General features: G+C 38.0%; 2 protein-coding genes and 1 pseudogene across 3 annotated transcripts; all 3 read left to right on the top strand.

Moving 5' to 3' along the window:
• The first annotated feature begins 1,427 nt into the window (after window positions 1-1,427).
• On the top strand, window positions 1,428-3,562 carry LOC120110172 (probable WRKY transcription factor 70). Its single transcript, XM_039124358.1, has 3 exons — window positions 1,428-1,879; window positions 2,739-2,843; window positions 2,972-3,562. The coding sequence occupies exons 1-3, from the start codon at window positions 1,548-1,550 to the stop codon at window positions 3,381-3,383; spliced, it is 849 nt and encodes a 282-aa protein (XP_038980286.1). The 5' UTR covers window positions 1,428-1,547; the 3' UTR covers window positions 3,384-3,562.
• Window positions 3,563-7,425: 3,863 nt separating this feature from the next.
• On the top strand, window positions 7,426-10,018 carry LOC103702223 (WRKY DNA-binding transcription factor 70-like). 2 transcript variants are annotated; one of them, XM_017841584.2, is made up of 3 exons: window positions 7,426-7,770; window positions 8,020-8,124; window positions 9,321-10,018. In XM_017841584.2, the coding sequence occupies exons 1-3, from the start codon at window positions 7,448-7,450 to the stop codon at window positions 9,811-9,813; spliced, it is 921 nt and encodes a 306-aa protein (XP_017697073.2). In that variant the 5' UTR covers window positions 7,426-7,447; the 3' UTR covers window positions 9,814-10,018. The 2 variants fall into 2 exon arrangements, with proteins under 2 accessions (XP_017697073.2, XP_038980285.1); XM_039124357.1 differs by having other exon boundaries at window positions 9,572-9,700.
• Window positions 10,019-17,888: 7,870 nt separating this feature from the next.
• On the top strand, window positions 17,889-20,339 carry LOC103702139 (annotated as a pseudogene).
• Window positions 20,340-20,622: the final 283 nt, after the last annotated feature.

The raw sequence follows: 20,622 nt of genomic DNA, 5'->3' as shown, positions 1-20,622 counted from the left end.
GATTAGAATTATTACTCTTCTGGTTCTAAAGATTTTATTTTGGTTCCTTAACCCCATATGAGTACCCATGATCTTTCCAATATATAATTGAGATGGGACTAAACACATATATGCTCAAATCCCCGCAATTATGTATAATGCTTTGATCGGAATAACTTCGTCGCATTGCCTAGTGATGCAACCCATCTTTTAGATGTAGGCATTCTTGTCGTATGTCAGTGTAGGTATAGCTTTTCTAGAAGACGAGCACATTTAGGACTTAAATTTTCCATGGAATCTTTTGCTTTGCCGAACGTACGTGGCACGGCATCGAACTCACACAAGCAATCTTATCTTCCTAATAATAAAATTTATTTTGTTAAGTTGAGAGCTAATCAAATAATTACTAGATATTCTTTGCACCTATTGCAAATTGGTTGGTTGGCTTGTACCTAAGGAGGGAGGTATGAACTCTAGAAGAGGCCCCAAGTCAATTTTTTATAAAATTAAGTTTATCATTTTGAATTAACAATCCTTTCTTCGATATCTTAAACCCTTCCACACTTGATCGATGTAGATAGCAACCCTAGATGTGGGATGCCAAGAAAAAACCTACTCCAAACTTAGCTGGCACCCTCTGCAAAAAGTTGCTCATGTTCCTAGTCCAATATGTTGACTCATCAACATTATAAATTTGAATAATTAGTTAAGCCTTGCCCCAAACATAAGCAAAAATCTTCAAAGATAAGGTTAGTGTGTCATTCTCCTCTTATTCCCTCTTTAAAAGTACTTAGAGCTAGACATATGCAATGCACATGAGAGATAATATGGACAGTGAAAACTTAGAACCACCATTGATAAATGAAAAAAATAAATAAAAATTTCATGCCAAGTCCTTTTCATATGCTGGGTCCATGATCAACCAAAAAAATGTTGGGTCCAAGCTTCTAGATAAAGGAGAAGAGAGATGCATGAAAGGATAATATTCTTTCAATAATTGTACCAAAGCAATTAATGCTTAGTTAACGTCATACGCGCGCCTTCAGTCCAAAATGCAACTTGCTAGAAAATACAAGTTAACATGTCACATCTAAGATTGGCATAATTGACCAAAAAGAATTTTATCTCTTGGATTTTATCTGATTAATTGAAGATATTGAAGAGAATTCTGAAAAAAAAAGAAGGTGTCGGGGAAATTATTCAAGGTCCCTATTTGTTCTTGTTTTGTATTGTTTTTGTATTGCTTTTCATTTTTATAATCTCATGAAATGAAATGACGGGCTGTTCCTTCTCTTTTAGGATTTTTTTTTTTTTTTTTACCTACCATCATGTTTATAAGAAATTTGGACTTGCTCATTCCAACTCATTGCAAACAAACAAACCCTCATTTAAATAATTGTCCCACCTATCTTGCGAACGTGCTAACTAAATGTGCATCTCTTGGAACTCCTTTCCCTAGCTCTTCCACTTAAAGTCCATATAGATCCAGACAGCCACACAAAATTAGAGATCTAAGAACGAAGCCATTTGATTTGCTCGATGGTCATTTGGACTTGAAGGTAAACAAGATGTTAAACCCTGAGGCAGAAAAATTGCCCACCCTCAACCATTCGATGGCGATAGAGGAGCTCAGCCGGGGGCGGGAGCTCACAAGCCAGCTAAGAGCTCTGGTTTCACCGATGAATCCGGCTAACGAGCAGGTGGAGAGGGCTGGAGTTCTCTTTGAAGAAGTGTTGAAGTCTTTTACTCTGGCTCTCTCGGTCCTCGGGCCCGGTGAGAAGCCAGGCAAGGAAGCCGTGGCTGGTGGAGCTAGCTTACCTGCCTCCGGTGGTGGGAAAAAAGGGCCTGGGGTGAAAAGAAAACGGGTGGTGGAAAGCAGAGGTGATCAAGGCCGCAGAAGGTAATGTTTTTTGTATATATATACTCATCACCTTTGTTTGACGAAGCAATGTTACATATCCTACTCCATTTCCCGTCTTGACATGATCCACCTTAATGTTATTACCAGGCCATATATATATATATATATATATATATATATATATATATATATATATATATATATATATATATATATATATATATTTATTTATTTATTTATTTTTCTCTAATTCTAGTTCCTTGGAGCGAGAAATTCACCTGTTTATTGAGAAAAGGTTATAGTTTTAGGAGTGCCTTATGTGTGTGTGTATATATATATAGCAAGAAAAAAATTATCGGTGGTGCATCATAACCCTCAGACTCATGCAATCAGTTGGTTAAACGAGAAAACAAACTGGATAAGACTAGTCATCTTGAGGTTCTCTTGTTTTTCCTTTTTTTTTGGGAAATGAAAGGAGGCTAAGGAGGGTGTTCCTCCGTTAGCCGCCTAATTCATCCTGAGGTTCATATAACCTTTTCTCGGTATTTTTTGCACTATATTTGCCTTATGGTAAGGGTCTATTTAGGAAATCCAAAAGGATTATGCTGGATTTCTTACAAAACAGCCTATATTTTTTTAAAGATCCATCCTAGTCTTAAGCCTAAACCCAATCTCCGAACCTGTAGGTCTGCAGGAAAAGAAGAAGATTTTTTTTTTCCCTCCCACAAGTTTTGGGTGGAGAGGTACCGAGTTGATATGGGCTTTTCTCAAATATACTGCCCACTTCATGACATCGTGCTGGATTTTCCAAACACGTCCTAAAGCGGCATGAGTTGAAAAAGATTGCTTTTGATAAAAAGAATGGCAGTTGATGTGGTATTTTTAATCAAGCATGCAGGAGGTGTACTGTATCATGGACCACTATTACATCCATGCCGATGGCTGATGGCTACCAGTGGAGAAAATATGGGCAGAAAAAGATCTATGGATCTAAGTATCAAAGGTAGCGTTTTCTTAATTATACAATGTTAAAATAAATGAGTCAAGGCCTGTTTGCATCAATCGATGACTTCAACATCCCGGGGTTCAGAAGTTCAAAGGAGCTAACTCAAAAACTTTCTTGATTCACAGAAGCTACTACAAATGTTTACGTAGAAAGGATCAAGGATGCCAAGCAACTAAGCAAGTGCAGCAAAAGGATGATGGTAACCCGCCAAAGTTTACCGTCACCTATCAGATGCCCCATACTTGCAAAAATTTGGATATCACATCTCAAGTTGGTATGGATTCTGGCCTCGCAGAAACTTCAGTTTTAGATAATGGATCCAAGTCCCTGGATATCCAACCTCAGCAACCCTTGCAATCTGAAATCCTCAAGATGGAAGAGCCCGAGAAACGTCTCTTCACTGATTTAGCCAGCATGCACTCCCCTATGTTATTTGATGATATGAACTTGATAATGGGCATGACTGGGCTTGATGGGTGGTGCATATCTAATGAAGAAGCACCTTGGTTTCAATTTCCGTCCGACGCAAGAGGATGACTTCAAGATCCTAGTAGGAACGGCACAACCAAGAGGCTGCATGCATAGAGTGGGTTTAGGAGCATGAGATGTGAAATTATGAAAGAATAATGATGGTGTGTTTAAATAATGTGTCTCATATGAAGCTTCATATGTGCTTCCATTTCTTTTCTACTTTAAAAAAATTAAAAAAATCGAGACAAAGATTTTTTTGATGCAATTATTCTTATCTTTGTTTTTTTAAAATTATTTTTATTATTTCTAAAAAATAAAAGTAAGATACTTAATTTTATTATGTTCAAAAGTAAGATGCGGCCATTGCTGCCACCATCATCACTATCGTTGCCACTGTCATCTCTATTGCAACAATATGATCATCATTTTTGCCATTGTTGCTGATGTCTTCACCACTGCTAGAATTGTCACCACCACCTCTACCATCTCCATCATATCTCTTTTTCACCATATCCTCTATGCTACACCACCGCTACCACCATCACTGTTAACATTACCACTATAGTTACCGCTATCTCCGCTACCACTATCAACGTCTTGTCTGCTACCATCATATTTTTACTTTTAAAATAATTAGATTTACCAAATATATTTATATTTCAAAAATTTAAAATAAAATAGAAATAAAAATTTCTACTTTTCTATTTTTGAAAATAGAAAAAGAAAAATGATGCTAAACAACACATTACATAACTTCTATTTTTCAAGTAAAAAAAAAGGAAACAAAAAGAAAGAAAAGCTAAATAAAAAATATTTTTTTCCATTGACGAGAATTTAAGATGGGCTTTCTCCGGCGAGAACGGAGTATACTGAACAACTGGACTATAATGGAAGTATGCTCCCAATAGTTAATATAGTAACTCATGTCATTTTCTTTAGCCCTTCATGCAAAACAATCCTATATTCAAGTTTGGACTCGGCGATGCCAAGCTATTTGCCTACATTAAATTATGAGCTTGGCCTTAGGCTATGGGCATTGTTTGGACAGTAGTGATATTAACATTAGGATTTTATCAGTTGCAATTAGGATATAGCCAGCATCCTTCTTCAGACTAAGATAAGGTTAATTATAACTAGCAAACCGTAGAAATTAACATAGAGTACTCATAAACAAAATTTTAGCTAAATAAAACAATATAAAATGCTTGGTGATAACTTATCAAGGAAAAAAGCAATTGGGTTCTCCCCTACTTTTCTCAGAAAAAAAAATCTAATAAGTACATGTACCACAGAAAACAATTTCATAGTGACTCAGCACTAGTCTTAGTTTATCGACATTTAAAGTTGGATTGTCCACTACGTACATTGCCAATCTACTTTAAATAGGCAATCTAAATTAAGTTTTTGAGTCGCCAACTTCTAGAACAATTAAGTGATAAGCAAATTATGAGATAACACACTGCACCACCAATCTTTGTACGTACCTCAGCACTCAAAAGTGCTTAAGTACAGTAGAAGGAAGGCCCACAACAAGGAACCTTATGGCCAGGTTTTAAGCAGCGGGCTGTGGCAGTCCGAATTCACTTGGAAGAGCTATTCCTCTCTCTTTAAATGGTTTTATCTGTGCTTCTTCAGTCTGGAAAAGGCCAGGCCCTGCCTGAAACCTTCAACAAGTCACAGTAATACCTCGTTCTAAACGTAAACAGATCGAGGAAGTTTGTGAGAAAAGGATTGCGAAAGGAAGATGGTCACAATTGCAATGAGGATCTTTGGAGGTAAGTCCAGTGCCTGGTCTCATCCTTTGAATACTATAACTAGCCGCTGGCTAAAATATAATTATTTGTTGCGTTTATTTAATTAGCCCAATTTAAATGTACTAATATGGATATAATCATATGGGAGTTCGACGGATCTTTCTAATCTATATATCAAACTAATATAAACGGTTGATCTGTGTTCGCTCAAAAGTGACCCAGAAAGGGAGACTTTGTTCACTTTAGGGTTCCTTTGAGTACCTTCATGATACCATATAGATCTTATAATCTTTTTCCAAATAAAACGCCTTGCTAGCTAAAATTTTTGTTTCTCATATTGGAGCTAATTAAAGATATGAAATTACGTAAACTTGAATGCATATACGATTTTCTGCTGAGTTTTTTCAATGCTTCAAGAAAGCTAAAACTAGACCAAATAAAAAGCTAATAAAACATTAGTTAGTATACACAAGGAAGATGTTTCTTTGTTGGATATAATTCTACAAAAGCTTACACTTTTCACTTTTGCAAGATGATGCATCACCTCACGCCTATCATAATGATCGACCTTATGTAATTATTCTTCTACATACCACTCCAAAACCCACCTCACTCATCCTCCTTCCACAAGTCTTGGCCTCAGTAACCTGGCTTATTAATTACTTTGAGTACTTCTCCGTTAGCCTGATCAAAAAAATCCGGAAGATGCCTTTCAATTGAAACCTAAGAGGAGACAAGATCAACCATCTTTCTAAAATAATAATTACCTCTTTATGTATTAGGTTAGTAAGAAGTCTAGTCATCAAAGTCAATATTAAAAAAAAAGGCAGTCAATAAGCCGGAGGCAACAATGCCGCGTAGTTTTAGGATCCTCGATCAGTTTTCTATACTGATCACCAAATTTCTAACCTACATAAATCCAACCAGGCTTCCTGTTTCTGGCGTCATTTTAAGCGACTTCGGCAGCTGTTCCCACCTTAGTCCAACCATGTGTTCATGTGAACCTTCTTAATTAACCTCATTCCGTGTCCTTAGAAGCCAATAATATGTCACCTTCTAACATCACCTTCCACCTGCCAAACTTGACGTGTTTAAGAAATTCTATTCAGCCAAAAAAATATGATTACATGAAATAGTTGTCATTAAAAAAACTGATTAGAAAACTCCTAGAAGAGATGTGAGCTATTTGGTGGACTCATCGTGTCCACCATAAATTAATTAAAGGCTTGCCATGCCTACAAAATGCTTGCTGCAAAGATTCCACTTTAGCCAATATCACTGCCTAAGGATTATCTTTGACACCATTATGGGAATAATTAATAGTAGCAAACCAAATTGATTGATCTGATGAGAACTCCGGAGCAAGTGTTCCTGCAGAAAATCGAGTGCAACTAACACAACCAACATAATTAGCTTGCCAACTGATGCGGAAAGGCCAAAAGAAAAAAAAACCTCAAACTTGTTTTTTATTTGGGCAACACTTTTGTTTCAAATTTCGTTTTTTAGAGAAAAAAGAACTTATATATGAACATATATGCCACATATTCAAGCTGTATAAACATCCTAAAACTTAAGTTCTAGGCATTTGCTTCCACCTAATATCTTATGAGGAATTTTTTCCCTCAAATGCTGCCAGAAAATAGTCATGACCTGTGTACGTATTTCGCAAGGTTTTCAGCTTTTTCTATAAAAAAAAAGAAACAGAGGAAAGTTGACAAGATTTTTCTTGCTTTCATCATAAGTCAAATTAGAAACTTTTTTAATGCATCAAAAAAATAGAAACTTTTAATACAAAAAAAAAAAGAAAGATAGCAAGAGAGACCTAAACTTTGAGCATGGATGAGCAAAAGTCAAGAAAGTTGATAAGAAATAAACAGAACGAGATGAAAACCAGTGAGATATGAAGCTCTCATGAGCATATAGTAGTGCACGTTAATTAACTGAAGCTTGAGGAAGAGGAATTCCGGGATGTCATGTTTGACTAACGATTTTTACTCTGGGAAATGGAAATCACCCCTAGAATAAATAATAAGTATGTATATTAAAAATACTATACGAGATTTATAGAGAGGCCAATAATATCGCAGTTTCAACGGCGAGCTAATCATACTAAATTTATATTATAAAATTTTTCTACATATTTTTCATTATTGTTTTAATATTTTATTTTTAAATTTTTATGAATATATTTACACTTGTTTTAAATAATTAATTCATCCGTCGTTCTGTCAGAGAAAAAAAAAGAAGAAGAATATGATGTCGTTTGGTATTAATAACTACGCAGGTACCCGGTCACGTTCTTATTATTCGCTTGACGCGTCTCAACTCTCAAGGTATTAATAACTCTTCAGCCACGAAAGGTGGAAGACTTTGGAGATGGCTTCCCCATCGATGAAGAAGCCAACATCCGACCGCGAGGCCGCAATCCAAGAGGTCGTCCGAGGGCGCGAGCTCGCTGCCCGGCTTCACTCCCTCCTTAGCGTCGATCCCCGGAGAGAGCTGGTCCATGGCCTCATGGAAGAGGTATCGCAATCTTTTACGAGGGCTCTGTCACTTCTAAAGCCTACCGGCATCTCGGAAGCAATCCAAGAGCTGGCGTCCATGGAGGAGGACTCAGTTTGTTCTGGCAATCAAGGAAGCGAGGCTTCTGGTGAGAAGGTGAGGACCAGTCCTCACGCTAAAGGAGTTCATAGTCGAAGGTATGAGAAGGGAGAATATTGGCTAATTATGTTCTATTTTCTTAATGAAATGTTTCATGGATCTCTCCATTATTACATGGAACAGAAAGATGTTAATCGGCTAGGTAGTAAGTAGGCTTGCGTTATGTTTTGATTTAGAATTTGGAGCGTTATAACGAAAAAATAGAGCATGAGATTTTGGTTTAAATGAATTCAACTAAAATAAAAATTCGGATTTATAAATTGTTTTTTTTTACTGCCTCGTAACAGGAGGCCTCTGCAGTCGTGGACAATTTTTACATCTACCCCCCATCATGACGGCCACGAGTGGAGGAAATATGGGCAGAAAAAGATCCTAAGCTCAGACTTTCCAAGGTTAAATCTCGCATCACTTTCTCTATTATATCGAATTCTTTTCTGTTTCCATGTACATGCAAATTTAATGGTGTCATCAAATGTTCAAAGAAAATATCTGCAGAAGGGAGAGGAGGAATAGTATGATGACCAGAACAACACGGACCCATGTATAAGTGTGAGGATACGTGCGGATGTGTGTTTAGTCCTACATTAGTTATTCGCTGAGTTGATCTTGGTACTTAATACAAGATCAAAAAATCCAAATAATACCTTTCAACTAGCTTTTTTATATGAGGTCCTACGTTGTTATAATAAGTGCTTGAGAAATGAATTAATATATTCCACGTAAGAAAAATGGTGCTACGCATCATGGTCACTTTAAGTTAAACATGAAGTCTAGAATTCCAAAAATTATTATTATTATTATTATTACTTTCAGAATGGAATTGATTTGGGGACTCCAAGTTTATACTTAAATAGTGATCATCCCTTTCACTAATATCCATACCTCCTTTCATTAATATCCATACCTCCTATCAAGCTACTAGAAAACAAGTTGGAATCACAAGGAAAGAAAGAATGTAGGATTTTGGTGCATGCCTGGTGCCTCGACACTTCTAAAATGGCCGGAAGAGATGCCATATACTTAATTAGAGAACACAACAACAATGCTTCATAAAATCGAATCAGCTATGAAGTTCAAATTTTTGTACTCTCCTTTGGAATTTTTTTTTGGGTACAAATATTGGCTGTCATTAAAATCATAACCTAAACATAACATGAAGATGTGCGCCATTTACAATTTTATGTGGAATACTTTATGTTGGTAACTTGCCATGCTTGCTTTCAGTTATATGAAAGAAAGTGTGCACAAGAGAATATACTTGAAAGAAATATATATATTATAATGGTCTCTGTGAATTGAATATTCTATGCCACTTCATGATTTTATGCTGAATATTTCACGGTCTTATTTTGCTGTGTTTCCTTTTTTTTTTCCCAATTAGATATCAAAGGGACTTTGCTTGAAACTTGACATTGGAAGAAGCAATATGAATTAATCAAATTATTGTAAAAGGTTTTCAAAAACTTTTCTCAAAAAATTTCCAAAAAATTGTCCTCTGACCTCTGTGGAATTAACAATTCTTGAATATCAAAACATTCATAAAAATCACCAACTCTTTCTGAATGAGCTTAGTACATACGATTGGCAGAAGCTACTATAGATGCACTCATAGAGACGACCAAGGGTGCCCGGCAGCTAAACTAGTGCAGCAAAAGGACTGTAATGACCCGCCCATGTATGTAGTCACTTACATCAGGCATCATGCGTGCAAAAAAGGCTTGCCCACTCCCCAACTTCCAGTAAACTGTTCTCCCAGTGAGCCATGCATGCTTAGCTTTGGATCAGACTGGAGTGGGATCAAACAAGTCCAATCTTTGCTTTCATCCTTCAACTCCACAGGTGAAGGTCATATGGGAGATGATGTAATAAGCGCAAAGTTCGATGCTATCTCATCGTCTAATGATCCCCCATCTCTGGATCTAACAACGCTCGAGTCATTGGACCCGGCAGGGGATGATATGCTTTCAGGCATGAGCTTCTCTCCAAATTCAGATGGTTTTGACAAGCACTTGCTGATGGATCCATGGAATCTTGATGGACTTGGATTCGGTGATGACTCTTGGAGTTTTTTGGAGGTCTAATTTGAATTGCATCACCTCATTTTTAGCTCCTTTCAACTGCATATCATTTGTTGCAGTTTGGGAATCATTGTCTTGCTCGCAGCTGAGAGGGAATAATTAACGGTGAGAAGGCGTGGAAAGAATTTACAAATAAATGTAAGCAGAGAACGTTTTATTGTGCAACTTTCTACTTTTTCTTTTTGCATTGTGCTGAACTCATATTCAACATCCAAACCTGATTTTTTTCATCCAACAAGTCAAAAATCGAGATCCAAATACATGTATAGCTGATACTGATTCCCGTTAAAACCAAATAGCCCTGAAAGGTATTCGACCCAAAATATTTTGGTCTAGGTCTGGACCTGAATTTGTGTTGACCATGAATAAGGCTTGTTTTCAGCTTAGCTTGACACAAAAATTACCCAGCTCAGGTTGGCTGGATTGAGCCTAAGGTATCAAGCCGAAGATATCATGCTATTTAACCAAATGTATAGCCATTTTTAGACCCTTCCATGCATTCAGAAGCTTCACAGAGGGTACAATATTGCATGATGGGAAGACCAAAGCAATAGCATATAGAGCTATTACATTATGATCTCTAGCAAACACAACCCTTTTTTTTTTTTTTTTGTTAAAGCGGGTGTTTCATACTATACCGGTACGAATACACCTAGAAGAATCTGCATACGAAAGGTCCCGGAAAGTACCAGGTAAATAGTCCTCACCAACTCATAGGGTGTCTCCTGAGTGGCTCGCAACATACGCCGCCACCCAGTCTGCCGCTCCGTTGGCCTCACGATATACATGCATAGCTTGAAAGAGCACCCCCTTCCTCATCATCAACCATATGCCACGGAGCAAAGGATGAACTCCTCCATCGATCGCTGGAAGGGCCCTTTTGGACCCAGCTGATCATTATGGCCGAGTCTTCCTCCAAGAGGATGGAACTCGCCCGCAGTACACATCGCGCATATCGCAATCCCATCCAAGCCACTCGCAGCTCAGCCCCTGGGACCGAGATGTCGAAGATCTGACAGTCCCCTGCTGCCACCGTGCTGGAATCCGGGCCCCTGATGACAAATCCGGCCCCTCCCCTCCTGCCTCCATCCTGGACTGAGCCATCAAAATTGACCTTAAGGAAACTCGGAGGTGGGGGCTCCCAGGTGAAAAACACCATCGAGCAAACAAAACCCATTCGCCATAAAGCAAGAGGGCAGATAGGTGAGAAAATAAGTTTCCCACGTGTCCTCAGTCAGCATGCTGTGAAGGCTCATTTGAGTTGGATGCTTGAATTTATTCCTCAGGAGCTACAAGAGCACAGTGGATTAATGGTCTTGGATCTACTTTAATATTACATTTAATGGCATCTTCTTCCAAAAAATAAATAAGTAAAAGGATTTTTTTTTAAAAGTTAAGTATTATCATCCATATTTTTTTATAAAAAGTATTGGATGTAACTTGTAGAGTAAATTACAAAACTTCCCAGAGGTTTACATTTGTTACACTTATATCTAATAGCTCATAAAACCTATACTTACACTCGGTTAAATTAACGACGCCAATGAAACTATTTATCTCATGTAAAAAACCAAAATTGCTCTAAAGTAGAGAGGAGGATACACACTTTTTTTTTTAATGTTCTTGGATGGCTGTTATGTCTTTTAAAGTTATTTTGGTCATTTTTGAATTTTTTTTCTATCATGGTATTTGGTTCCTATTTAAAGTTAATGATTCGACTAATATTTAAGTTATGAGTTAAAGTACTGGATAAAATAAACCTCGAAGTGGTAAGCAATATAGGTTTTTCAAATTATTGATAGTAAATGTAATTTACTCCTAATCTTTGAAGGATTTTTATAATTTACTCTAACTTTGATTCCCAATGGAGCCTTTTATTCCTGGTCTCCCCGCGTCGTGGGCGACCATGCATAAAGAATTCATTTGAAGCGTTGTATTACTTCATGTAACTACCTCTTGTATTATTTAGTAACGTTCTGAGCTAAGTCTTCTAACCCATTCCTCTTAAGATTCAATATGAAGGGCAGAACCTTAGGGCCTAATCTATCTACTACAGATGGGAAATTTTGGATTTAGCATCTCTCCTTCCTTTCTTATATATTCTCTTTTGTTTTTAAGTGATTATGACCAATCTATTTGTGATGTTGTTTTCCCTTTTCTCATGTCACCAAGAAACATACAATTCCACCCATAGTATTGTCCAGGCTGTTTTGTTAATTCAGCTCGTTAAGTTTAATTAACTCAGTAGATGGGCAAAGTCCAGATAAAGTCCGATTGGTACGACTATGGTGCTCCCTCATTTACCTTAAAATAGATAAATTAAGACGGTAATGCCTAACCATTTGATCCATTTAACCCCATCCAATTTGTTTTAGGTCAGATTAGGTTATCTAATTAACAAAATAACAAAATAATCATATTCAGATCTGAATTTTAAATCCATTTAATAAATAAGTCAAATTTGAGGGAACAGATTTTTTATCCAAACCGTATCTGGACATAATCTATATCTGATCCGACCAGATCCGATTGCCACCTCTAAATTAAATAAATAATTGAACACGGTGCTTCCTCAATCAGCTGACCCTCTTCTATTTTATACCAACTTTCAAACGTTCAAACCGATCACCTCTTGACATGTGGCATGCTAAATTTTTGATCCGACTAAATCAAACACCCTATAACTCAACTCATGTAGGAATCCGTATTACATATATTATATATATACTCGGATCATAGAACTGACTGTCCCGCGAAATCCCAGAAATTAACGGTGCGGATCATAGAACTTCTCATAAAAATGGGTGTTTGATGCCGCTGGATTGAGAGCCTATGGAGTCGGAATCAGCAGGAAATAAATACGAGAAAGAGAAATGCCCGTAAAAAATGGGCCACCGTCCTATTTAAAGCGTGCGAGATGCCGCTGGATTGGGAGTCCAGGAAGGTGGGATCGCGAGGGAGTAAATGCGAGAAAGAGGAAACCGCTACTTTGGATACTGCTAAATGCTAGCGTTGGGAACACGAATTCAGTGGACTCACCAGATGAGCAACTCGTCGTTTTATCCTACTCCCCTCTCCTCTCAACTTTTCTCTTTTCAATTTTCTCCAAAATGGTGCTAGAATCTTTAATGGCCATCAGCAGTTTAGGCTTCGGTTGACTGAATAATGGTATGTGTTGCTGCTGGAAACTGGCTGGATCTAGATGCTAAGTTGGTAAAGATTGTTGGAGATTTTAGCTCGTTTGCCGTTTAGATTAGAGAAATCGGATGAAAACGCTGCACGCCTCTACGGTGATGTTCCAGTGGCTACTATGCTCGACCAGCGGCGATCTTGATATTAAGCACCCATGAGTCGATGTTGGACGGTGGAGGAACGCTTTGGATGGTGCTCCGATGCTGGTTCCGTGTTGAAACAATAAAAACAAAGAAGTCCACTCACCGGAGCGTATCTGGCAGAGAACTTTCCAGTGCCTGAATCAGACGCAACTCTTTGAGAACATGAGGACGCCTAAGAGGGGCAGAGAGGTGGCACAAAAGAGTCGAAAGAGAATTTATCTGGAGAGCCTACAGGAATGCAATATATAGGCAAGGGTTGGAGCCTGTCACCGAGTAGTTAAGGGGCTATACGCTAGTTGATAAGGTCATAAACCTCAAGTCTTGCCTGTGAATCTTGCTCATGAATCTTGCTGCTAGTCTTGCCCTTGTATCTTGTCTGTGCTTCTCGATCGTTGGATTTGCTTAGGTATCACATTTGTTGGGATATAGTTAGCAATCATAGCTGAGTTGTTACTCATTATAGAAAAAATTTGAAATACAAAAAATTCTCTGCACGCCTTCTGGGTTGGCCATGTATCAAGTTTTGAATGGTTAGCTGATGGCTAAGTGGTTTATTGGTCGGTTCGTCGCGTCAGCAGAGGTCAGTTCCGGGATGTATGAATATGCATTGGCATATGGAATACATGTGAGAAGAATCAAAATAGATAGATTTAATTGAACATCTGAATTGACATTGAAAATGTATAATCTCAGCATTTTACTGAAGATGACTTATTTATCAAAATTTCCTAAGTTGTAACTTGTAAGGGTGCCCGAATTAGGGTTCAAAATAATGCTGTTACAATGGTCTTAGGCCACACTCCGTCACATTATTGAGGTAAATAATATGAAAAGGACCTACGATAGGGTCACCTTTAGTTATCTTCATACAGTACTAACCCATTTTGTCTTGGATGGAAGGTCCATTAATTGGATTGAGGGTTGTATTATGAATCCTTCTTTCTCTATCCTCACTAATAAAAATCTCCTTCACCTTGGTTTACATCTTATATTAGGGTTAGATAGGGATGTCCTTTGTCACTATATCTAATCTTAATCTTTTCTGGTATGTTGTCAAGATCTTTTCATGACGTTGTCGACAATGATCATCTTCATGTTTACCGGTCTAAAGTCAGAGGGCCAAGGATCATGCATTTACTATTTGTAGATGATTTGAGTTGGTGGCACAAGCGAGACAACATGACTTTGATAATCAAGGATGATATGATAGTTAAAGTCCCATGTCGACTTTAGCCCGAAAACTCCTAAGATTAAGCATAGGATCTGCAGTATTATTAGTGTTCATGTGAAATCTGATACCTTAACATGTCAGGGTGCGACTCTCTCTAGTGATAGTCTACATTCTGCTGATTCTGATGACATGTTTGATAAGTTCAGCAGTATACTTGGAAGTGGACTTATCTCTCCAAAAAGGATAGGGCTATTCTCATTCAATCAGCCCCTCTCTTCTATTCCAGTCTTTGTGGTGTCTAATTCTGCTGTTCTATTCATATTCTGGATAAGGTAAAGAGGCTGTTCAAGGAATTTCTTCAGGAGGGATGATTCTCAATGGAGGAGACTACATCTTATTGCATGGTAGCAAATCTGTCAACGTAAAAACAGAGGGCTGCCTAGTTAATTCTATATCCTAATTCCTTGTGAGGGAAATTAATGTCACTGGAAGATCACGTACATGATCATGTGGATTACCAAGCTGGAGACCTTCTGCCACCTGAACTTACTTAATTACCTCCTCTAGTTAGTGTTGACTCATGTGGTTGTGTGTTTAGGCAGTTTTAGTAGTTTCAGGCTTAAGCATCGAAGCGATGGGTGAAATATATTAATACCATAAGAAAGTGAGATAAATTAGCTGAAAAGACCTTTCTCCTAACTAATCCAAACCTTACTCCTGAGTAACAACGCCCAATCATTGACTCGGAACCACTTCCGCGTAGATGCCAGTATTTTCACCATGACTATTCACTAATTTAATTGGAGCTTCCGGAGCAAATTTAGAGATATCATTCACTATGCAAAAAAATATAAAAAATATATAAATAAATCTATTTTATTTTATTAATTTAAGTTTTTAGGACAAGTAATAATTTTAACATGGTATTAAAACAGATTCCTGAGTTTGAACTCTGTCTCCATACTTTTTAATTCTATTATTAAAAATTTCATATATTGGACTCAACCATTAAAAAATAGTCCGGCCCATGTAAGAAGGACCGTAAAAAAATATAAAATATAAAAATAAATCTATCTCATCTAATTAGTTTAAATTTTTGAAATAAGTAGTGATTTTAACATGGCATCAAAGACCATAGTCATTCGTCATATTATCTTCTTTCTATTTAAACTATTCGGGATGGTGAGAATTCATTGAATTTGGACTGATCCATCTAATTTTTTTATAAATTTGTGCTATTTTAGGGAGTCTAAGGCAATAGTCGCTATAATTTTTTAATGATATGGTGTGACCACGGTGCAATGAGAGGGAAATATTCTATTTACCACCTCATTGGTTCAAATTCCTGGCATGCTATTGAAGTGCTCACCCAGGTGGCGAGGTACCTTTGAGCAACTTGACAACGACCTGGACGCACGAGGCGTGGAAGCTGCAGTTTTCTTAGTCATCTCCCGCGGAATTCTTTAATTACAAAACATGGCTTTGTTTCGGTGCTAGATTTGGGCCCCACAAAAATCACTCCTTGGAGACAAGCAAAAGCCCCGTGGAGGATTTTTTGATGTCCGGTGATGCTGTACAGGGAAGAAAAGTATTGGGGCGCTGAATTGATATGCAACAACCACGCTCCTGGCAAGAGCAATGTTGAACCCAGATGATAACAAAATTGTGTTAGGTAAACAATGCATCGTTCAATTGGAAATTTTATCTTTCAAATACACGTATAGACATATAGACAATGATTTTTACAATCAACAATTCAACCAGGCTCTCATTCATCCAAGATCCAAAATAATAATAAAAAATTATTTTTCCTATTGAAGATAGTCTTGTTGGTTTTAATATGGTATTATGTATAAGAAAGAATGACGAAAATGAGACATTGATTGTACATGATAAAAAAGATGTGGTATTCTTAAGAGGGTTTTTCTACGGCACTCCAAAGGATATGTTAATTAGTCCTTTTGCCTCTACCCTATTCTTGGTCGTTTGATTGAATGCCCTAGGTCATCCATGGCAACGAAGATATGGGTGTCGTCATGGAGGAGTAGAAGAAAGAGGAGGAGGAGGGCCTCCCCTAGGTCATCCATGGCGACGGTCCATAACGACAGTGATGCGGGTGTCTTCACGGAGGATGCCGAGTTTACACGTGATGACCAAGGATAATAGGATCGGAACAGTGGAGGTGGAGGCAGCTTTGCCCCGCCCCATTCAGAAATAATCCGATTATGGAGAAAAAAGATTTTCTTCAATCTGCTCAACTCGAATCTCTCAAAAAAAAAATTAGAACAAGATGGAGGAATCTCAAAAGTAGAACTTTAAGTCTTCTTTTCTTTGATTGATGCTAAAAAAAATGAGCTACATAGCCTCTATTTATAATGTGAGATTCGCCTTAACATAATTTGAGTCGGATTCCTTTTCTTAATTATAGTAAAACTCTTTTTTCTTAAATAGATATCTCTAGTAAAAAAAAGCTAAAAATCTCGATCTCAACTTTTATATCAACAATATCTTCTATCACTCCACCGAATTCTTATCAGATAGAGAACTATGCTTGATCAAAGTTTTACCCAAGAAGAAAACTTTTGGTTTGACAAATCTATTTCGGAGCTTAAACAATAGAATTTTGACTCGATTCAACTTCGCAGAAATTGACCCGAAGTTATAGATCTCAAAAATATACCCATTTTTTTTTAAAAAAAAAGATCATTTCGATCGAATATCGTATGACTAAGTTATGGCCTCCACAATTTTGGCATGCGACTCGGATTTTTGATGTGGTGGATCTCGCTCGTAAACCCTATCTAGCCCCTATCCACAGTAGTCAAAGTGATCCGCATTGAGTTTAACGATCCGCCTGAATACTTATAGTGGTCAAGTATTCCACGTTGAGTTTGATGATCGCCTTGAATACTCGTAGTAGCCAAAATGATCCACGTCGAATTTGGTGATCCTCCTAAATAATTGTAGTGGCTAAAGTGATCCACAACGAGTTTAGTAATTGTTCTAAATATTCGTAGTAGTAATAATAATTCACATCGAGTCCGGTGATTCTTTTAAATCAAAAAATAATAAAATAAATTTTTTTATAAAAAAATATAAAAATAAAAAAAAGTTGTTTATCCGTTGTTAACCGGCTGTTAACCTCTTGAGAATGAAAATTTTCTAAATGCCCTCACAAAATGAACCCCAAAAATATCTCCTACTTTTTTATAAAATATTATATTAAAGAGTACCCTGGAAAATCCTTCTTTAGATGAGAACAGTCTGGACGTAGCAACCCTAGACTAGATACAGAGCACCATTGGGCGCGTGCACCATGAGCATGGAAAAGTTTGCTTGGCCGCCAAGTCACAAGCCAAGCAAAGGCTACCCTCGTCATTTCATTTGCTTGATTTTATTACGTTTTCCAAACGTATTGGTGCGGGAACATGCAACTTGGCACTTGATTCTATATTTAACGAAGATTCCAGGCTAGCCAGCGGAAGCGATGACCTCACCCATCTTGTGTCACGAAGATGACGACTGCTCCTTTGTACTCCTGGTCTCCTTCCATGTTACTTCCCTCCTCTATTTTTCCTCATGCATCTACTCAAGGTCCCCTCGCCCCTATATAAAAATAGCTCACAGATCTCTACCCCTTTTCCACTCACACCAAAGCCTTAGATCAAGATAAGAAGCTCCAAGGGTGCCAAAGAGGAAAAGAGGAGGAAGCAAAGGAATGACATCCCCTAGCCAGGGAAATCCCTCGACGGAGGCGGCGATCGAGGAACTGATCAAGGGGCGGGAAGCCGCCACCCGGCTTGGGGTCTTTCTGCAGGAGGCAACACTAGGGAAATCGGCGATCGAGGCCTTCAAGGAGGTCTTGGACTCATTCTCTAGATCACTCTCTGTGTTGGACTCCGGCCAGCCACTTAAGAATCCGGCGATCATCGGAGTTGGTGGTAGGAAGAAAAAAATAAGTCCGGTGGGAGACAAGAGAGGTGGCTGCCGGAGAAGGTGATCATGCTTTTCTTAGTCTTACTGATTTTGAAGTTAAACTTTGTTACAAGTTCATTGCTAGGGGTAGTTTAGTTGTTGTAACAAAAGGGGACAAATGTAACCTTGCTATTATTGCCATAGGATCCAAGGTGACAAATAAAACCTTGCTATCTTGTTCATTTACAGATAGAATTTTGAAAAGCTATATAGAAAAAATATTTTCTTGCTTGAGCATTAAATGGCTGATGAGCTTATTCAGTTATTCTTAAGCCTTGCAGCAAATATGCACATATTGTTAAATTCTTGACTGATCTTGTTTGTATTATTTTTGCTTGCAGGTCGCAACCAACTTCATCGAGGATAGTCAAATCCAAGACGCTGGATGATGGCTACACATGGAGAAAATATGGACAGAAGGAGATCCAAAGCTCCAAGTTTCCGAGGTACCTTTCTCTAGCATCTATTCAAATACCAAAATATTTAGGCTCATATACTATTACCTTGCAGTACTACTTAATGAAAGCCTTATTTGAACCTATTCAAGAGCCAAAGTGATTAATCATCACACAGAAACTCTATTTAGATTTTCTTTATTTTGAATCATCAAAGGCTTTACCTTCATTTAATAATTTCAGGAGTCAGTTTTATTTCCTCCTTTTCCCCTCAAACAAAGGGGCAAAAAAAAATACCATCCGTCGACATACTTGTTAACCAGAATATAAATCCTAACAATAACTTGTAAACCAAATTCCCTTTTTTCCACTATTATAACATAAGCATATATATGTCATGATGAATGGAAATCTCAGTTGCTTATATTCTCTTTTAGACATCTAATATATACTTAATTGCACCAACAATTAGTGACTTAGCTAGCTTTCTTTCAATATATAATTTCGTTGTGCTGAGGAAACTAATTATATTAATACTAATCTTGCAGGGCCTACTTTAGATGCACCACAAGTATGATCAAGGTTGCAAGGCTATCAGACAGGTGCAGCGATCGGAGGATGATGAATTTATAATCACTTACATGGGGGAGCATACATGCAGGGAGCCAGCCATGCTTCCCCATATCATCTCACCTTCCTATCTCGAGGGGTCTTGTCTAATTAGCTTCAGATCAAATCCCACTGATAATAGACAAGAAGCCCCACTGCCCTCTTCCTTCCCTTCTTATAAGCAAGAATGTCATGAAGAGGTGCTGAGTAATCTGTCCCCAGGTAGCTCATCATCGGCGTATGTCACGCTATCAGCAGCCTACGAAGGGTCCAAGCTAATGACACCATTGGGCTCTACATCCGATCATGGCGATGTGACCTCGGGCTTCCACTCTTCTACCAGCAGCCTCCACTACGTGGGCTTCGGGACAGACTCATTTGAGGATATATTGCTTTTGATCAGGATGGGTTCCTCCAAGACTAGGCCTGGTGGAGGGGTCGGTGTCTCTTTCTTACCTTCGTGTCTCTGGGGTATCCCATCTTGGCCATTGATGGAAGTTGGTGTACAGAAATACAGAAATCTTCTCCGCTGTAACAAGTAATTAGTCAAGGAGTTGATGATATCGCCAGTTACGGACCAGTACTGGATGAGAGGATGAGAGAGAGAGAGAGAGAGAGAGAGAGAGAGAGAGAGAGAGAGAGAGAGAAACTTGGAGTCCTGATCCTGATGAAATTTGGATGCTCCTTGTGCCAACGGAGTTGGATCAGCTTCGTTGGCAGTCCTCTCCTTGAAGAAATCACAAATTGAAACCTAGATGTTGGCATCCTAATTATATTTGAAGGCGATGTTGCGGTATCTTAGAGATGTGGCATCTATGTTATTGCTGTGAAAGAGATTTAATTTGTTTGAAGATTGTTGGAGCACTATCATTGAGCGCTATTATTGCTTAGAGAATCCTGTTCTACTTTGTACTTTAGTGGAAGCCAATGATCCATAAATGCTCTCAGTTTCAGCATTTTGTAAATACATCTGAGATGCGTTTGGTTGATAATTGGAATCTGAATTCGAATCGGAATGGAATGAGAATAGATTAGAATAAAAGTCAAAATAATTATATTCTCAAACGTATTTGATCCGTGACTGAAATCGAAATTAGATTGAAATTTAAATACTAGAGGAGAGTCAACATTAAGTTTTGGAAGATTGAGAAATTTCCATATCCTTCCAAAATTGAAATGGAAAGGGGACCCCTCCATTGCCCATCTTCCCCCAAACCAAACATACCCCTATAGTTTTCTCTTTAGGTCCGTTGCAGTACTTAGTTTGTCCTTAGATGGCTTGTCAATTAGCAAGGTTAGGACACTATGTAAATACACTGTCCCCATA

This window comes from Phoenix dactylifera, chromosome 3, assembly GCF_009389715.1.
Source record: "Phoenix dactylifera cultivar Barhee BC4 chromosome 3, palm_55x_up_171113_PBpolish2nd_filt_p, whole genome shotgun sequence".
Classification (NCBI taxonomy): Eukaryota; Viridiplantae; Streptophyta; class Magnoliopsida; order Arecales; family Arecaceae; genus Phoenix; species Phoenix dactylifera.
This window is presented reverse-complemented; position numbering and strand designations above follow the sequence as displayed.

Coding starts and splice junctions, on each gene's coding strand:
- LOC120110172 (XM_039124358.1), top strand. CDS start 1,548: ATGTTAAACCCTGAGGCAGAAAAATTGCCCACCCTCAACCATTCGATG. Junction 1,880..2,738: donor GGTGATCAAGGCCGCAGAAG/GTAATGTTTTTT, acceptor TCAAGCATGCAG/GAGGTGTACTGTATCATGGA. Junction 2,844..2,971: donor TATGGATCTAAGTATCAAAG/GTAGCGTTTTCT, acceptor CTTGATTCACAG/AAGCTACTACAAATGTTTAC.
- LOC103702223 (XM_017841584.2), top strand. CDS start 7,448: ATGGCTTCCCCATCGATGAAGAAGCCAACATCCGACCGCGAGGCCGCA. Junction 7,771..8,019: donor AAAGGAGTTCATAGTCGAAG/GTATGAGAAGGG, acceptor GCCTCGTAACAG/GAGGCCTCTGCAGTCGTGGA. Junction 8,125..9,320: donor CTAAGCTCAGACTTTCCAAG/GTTAAATCTCGC, acceptor TACGATTGGCAG/AAGCTACTATAGATGCACTC.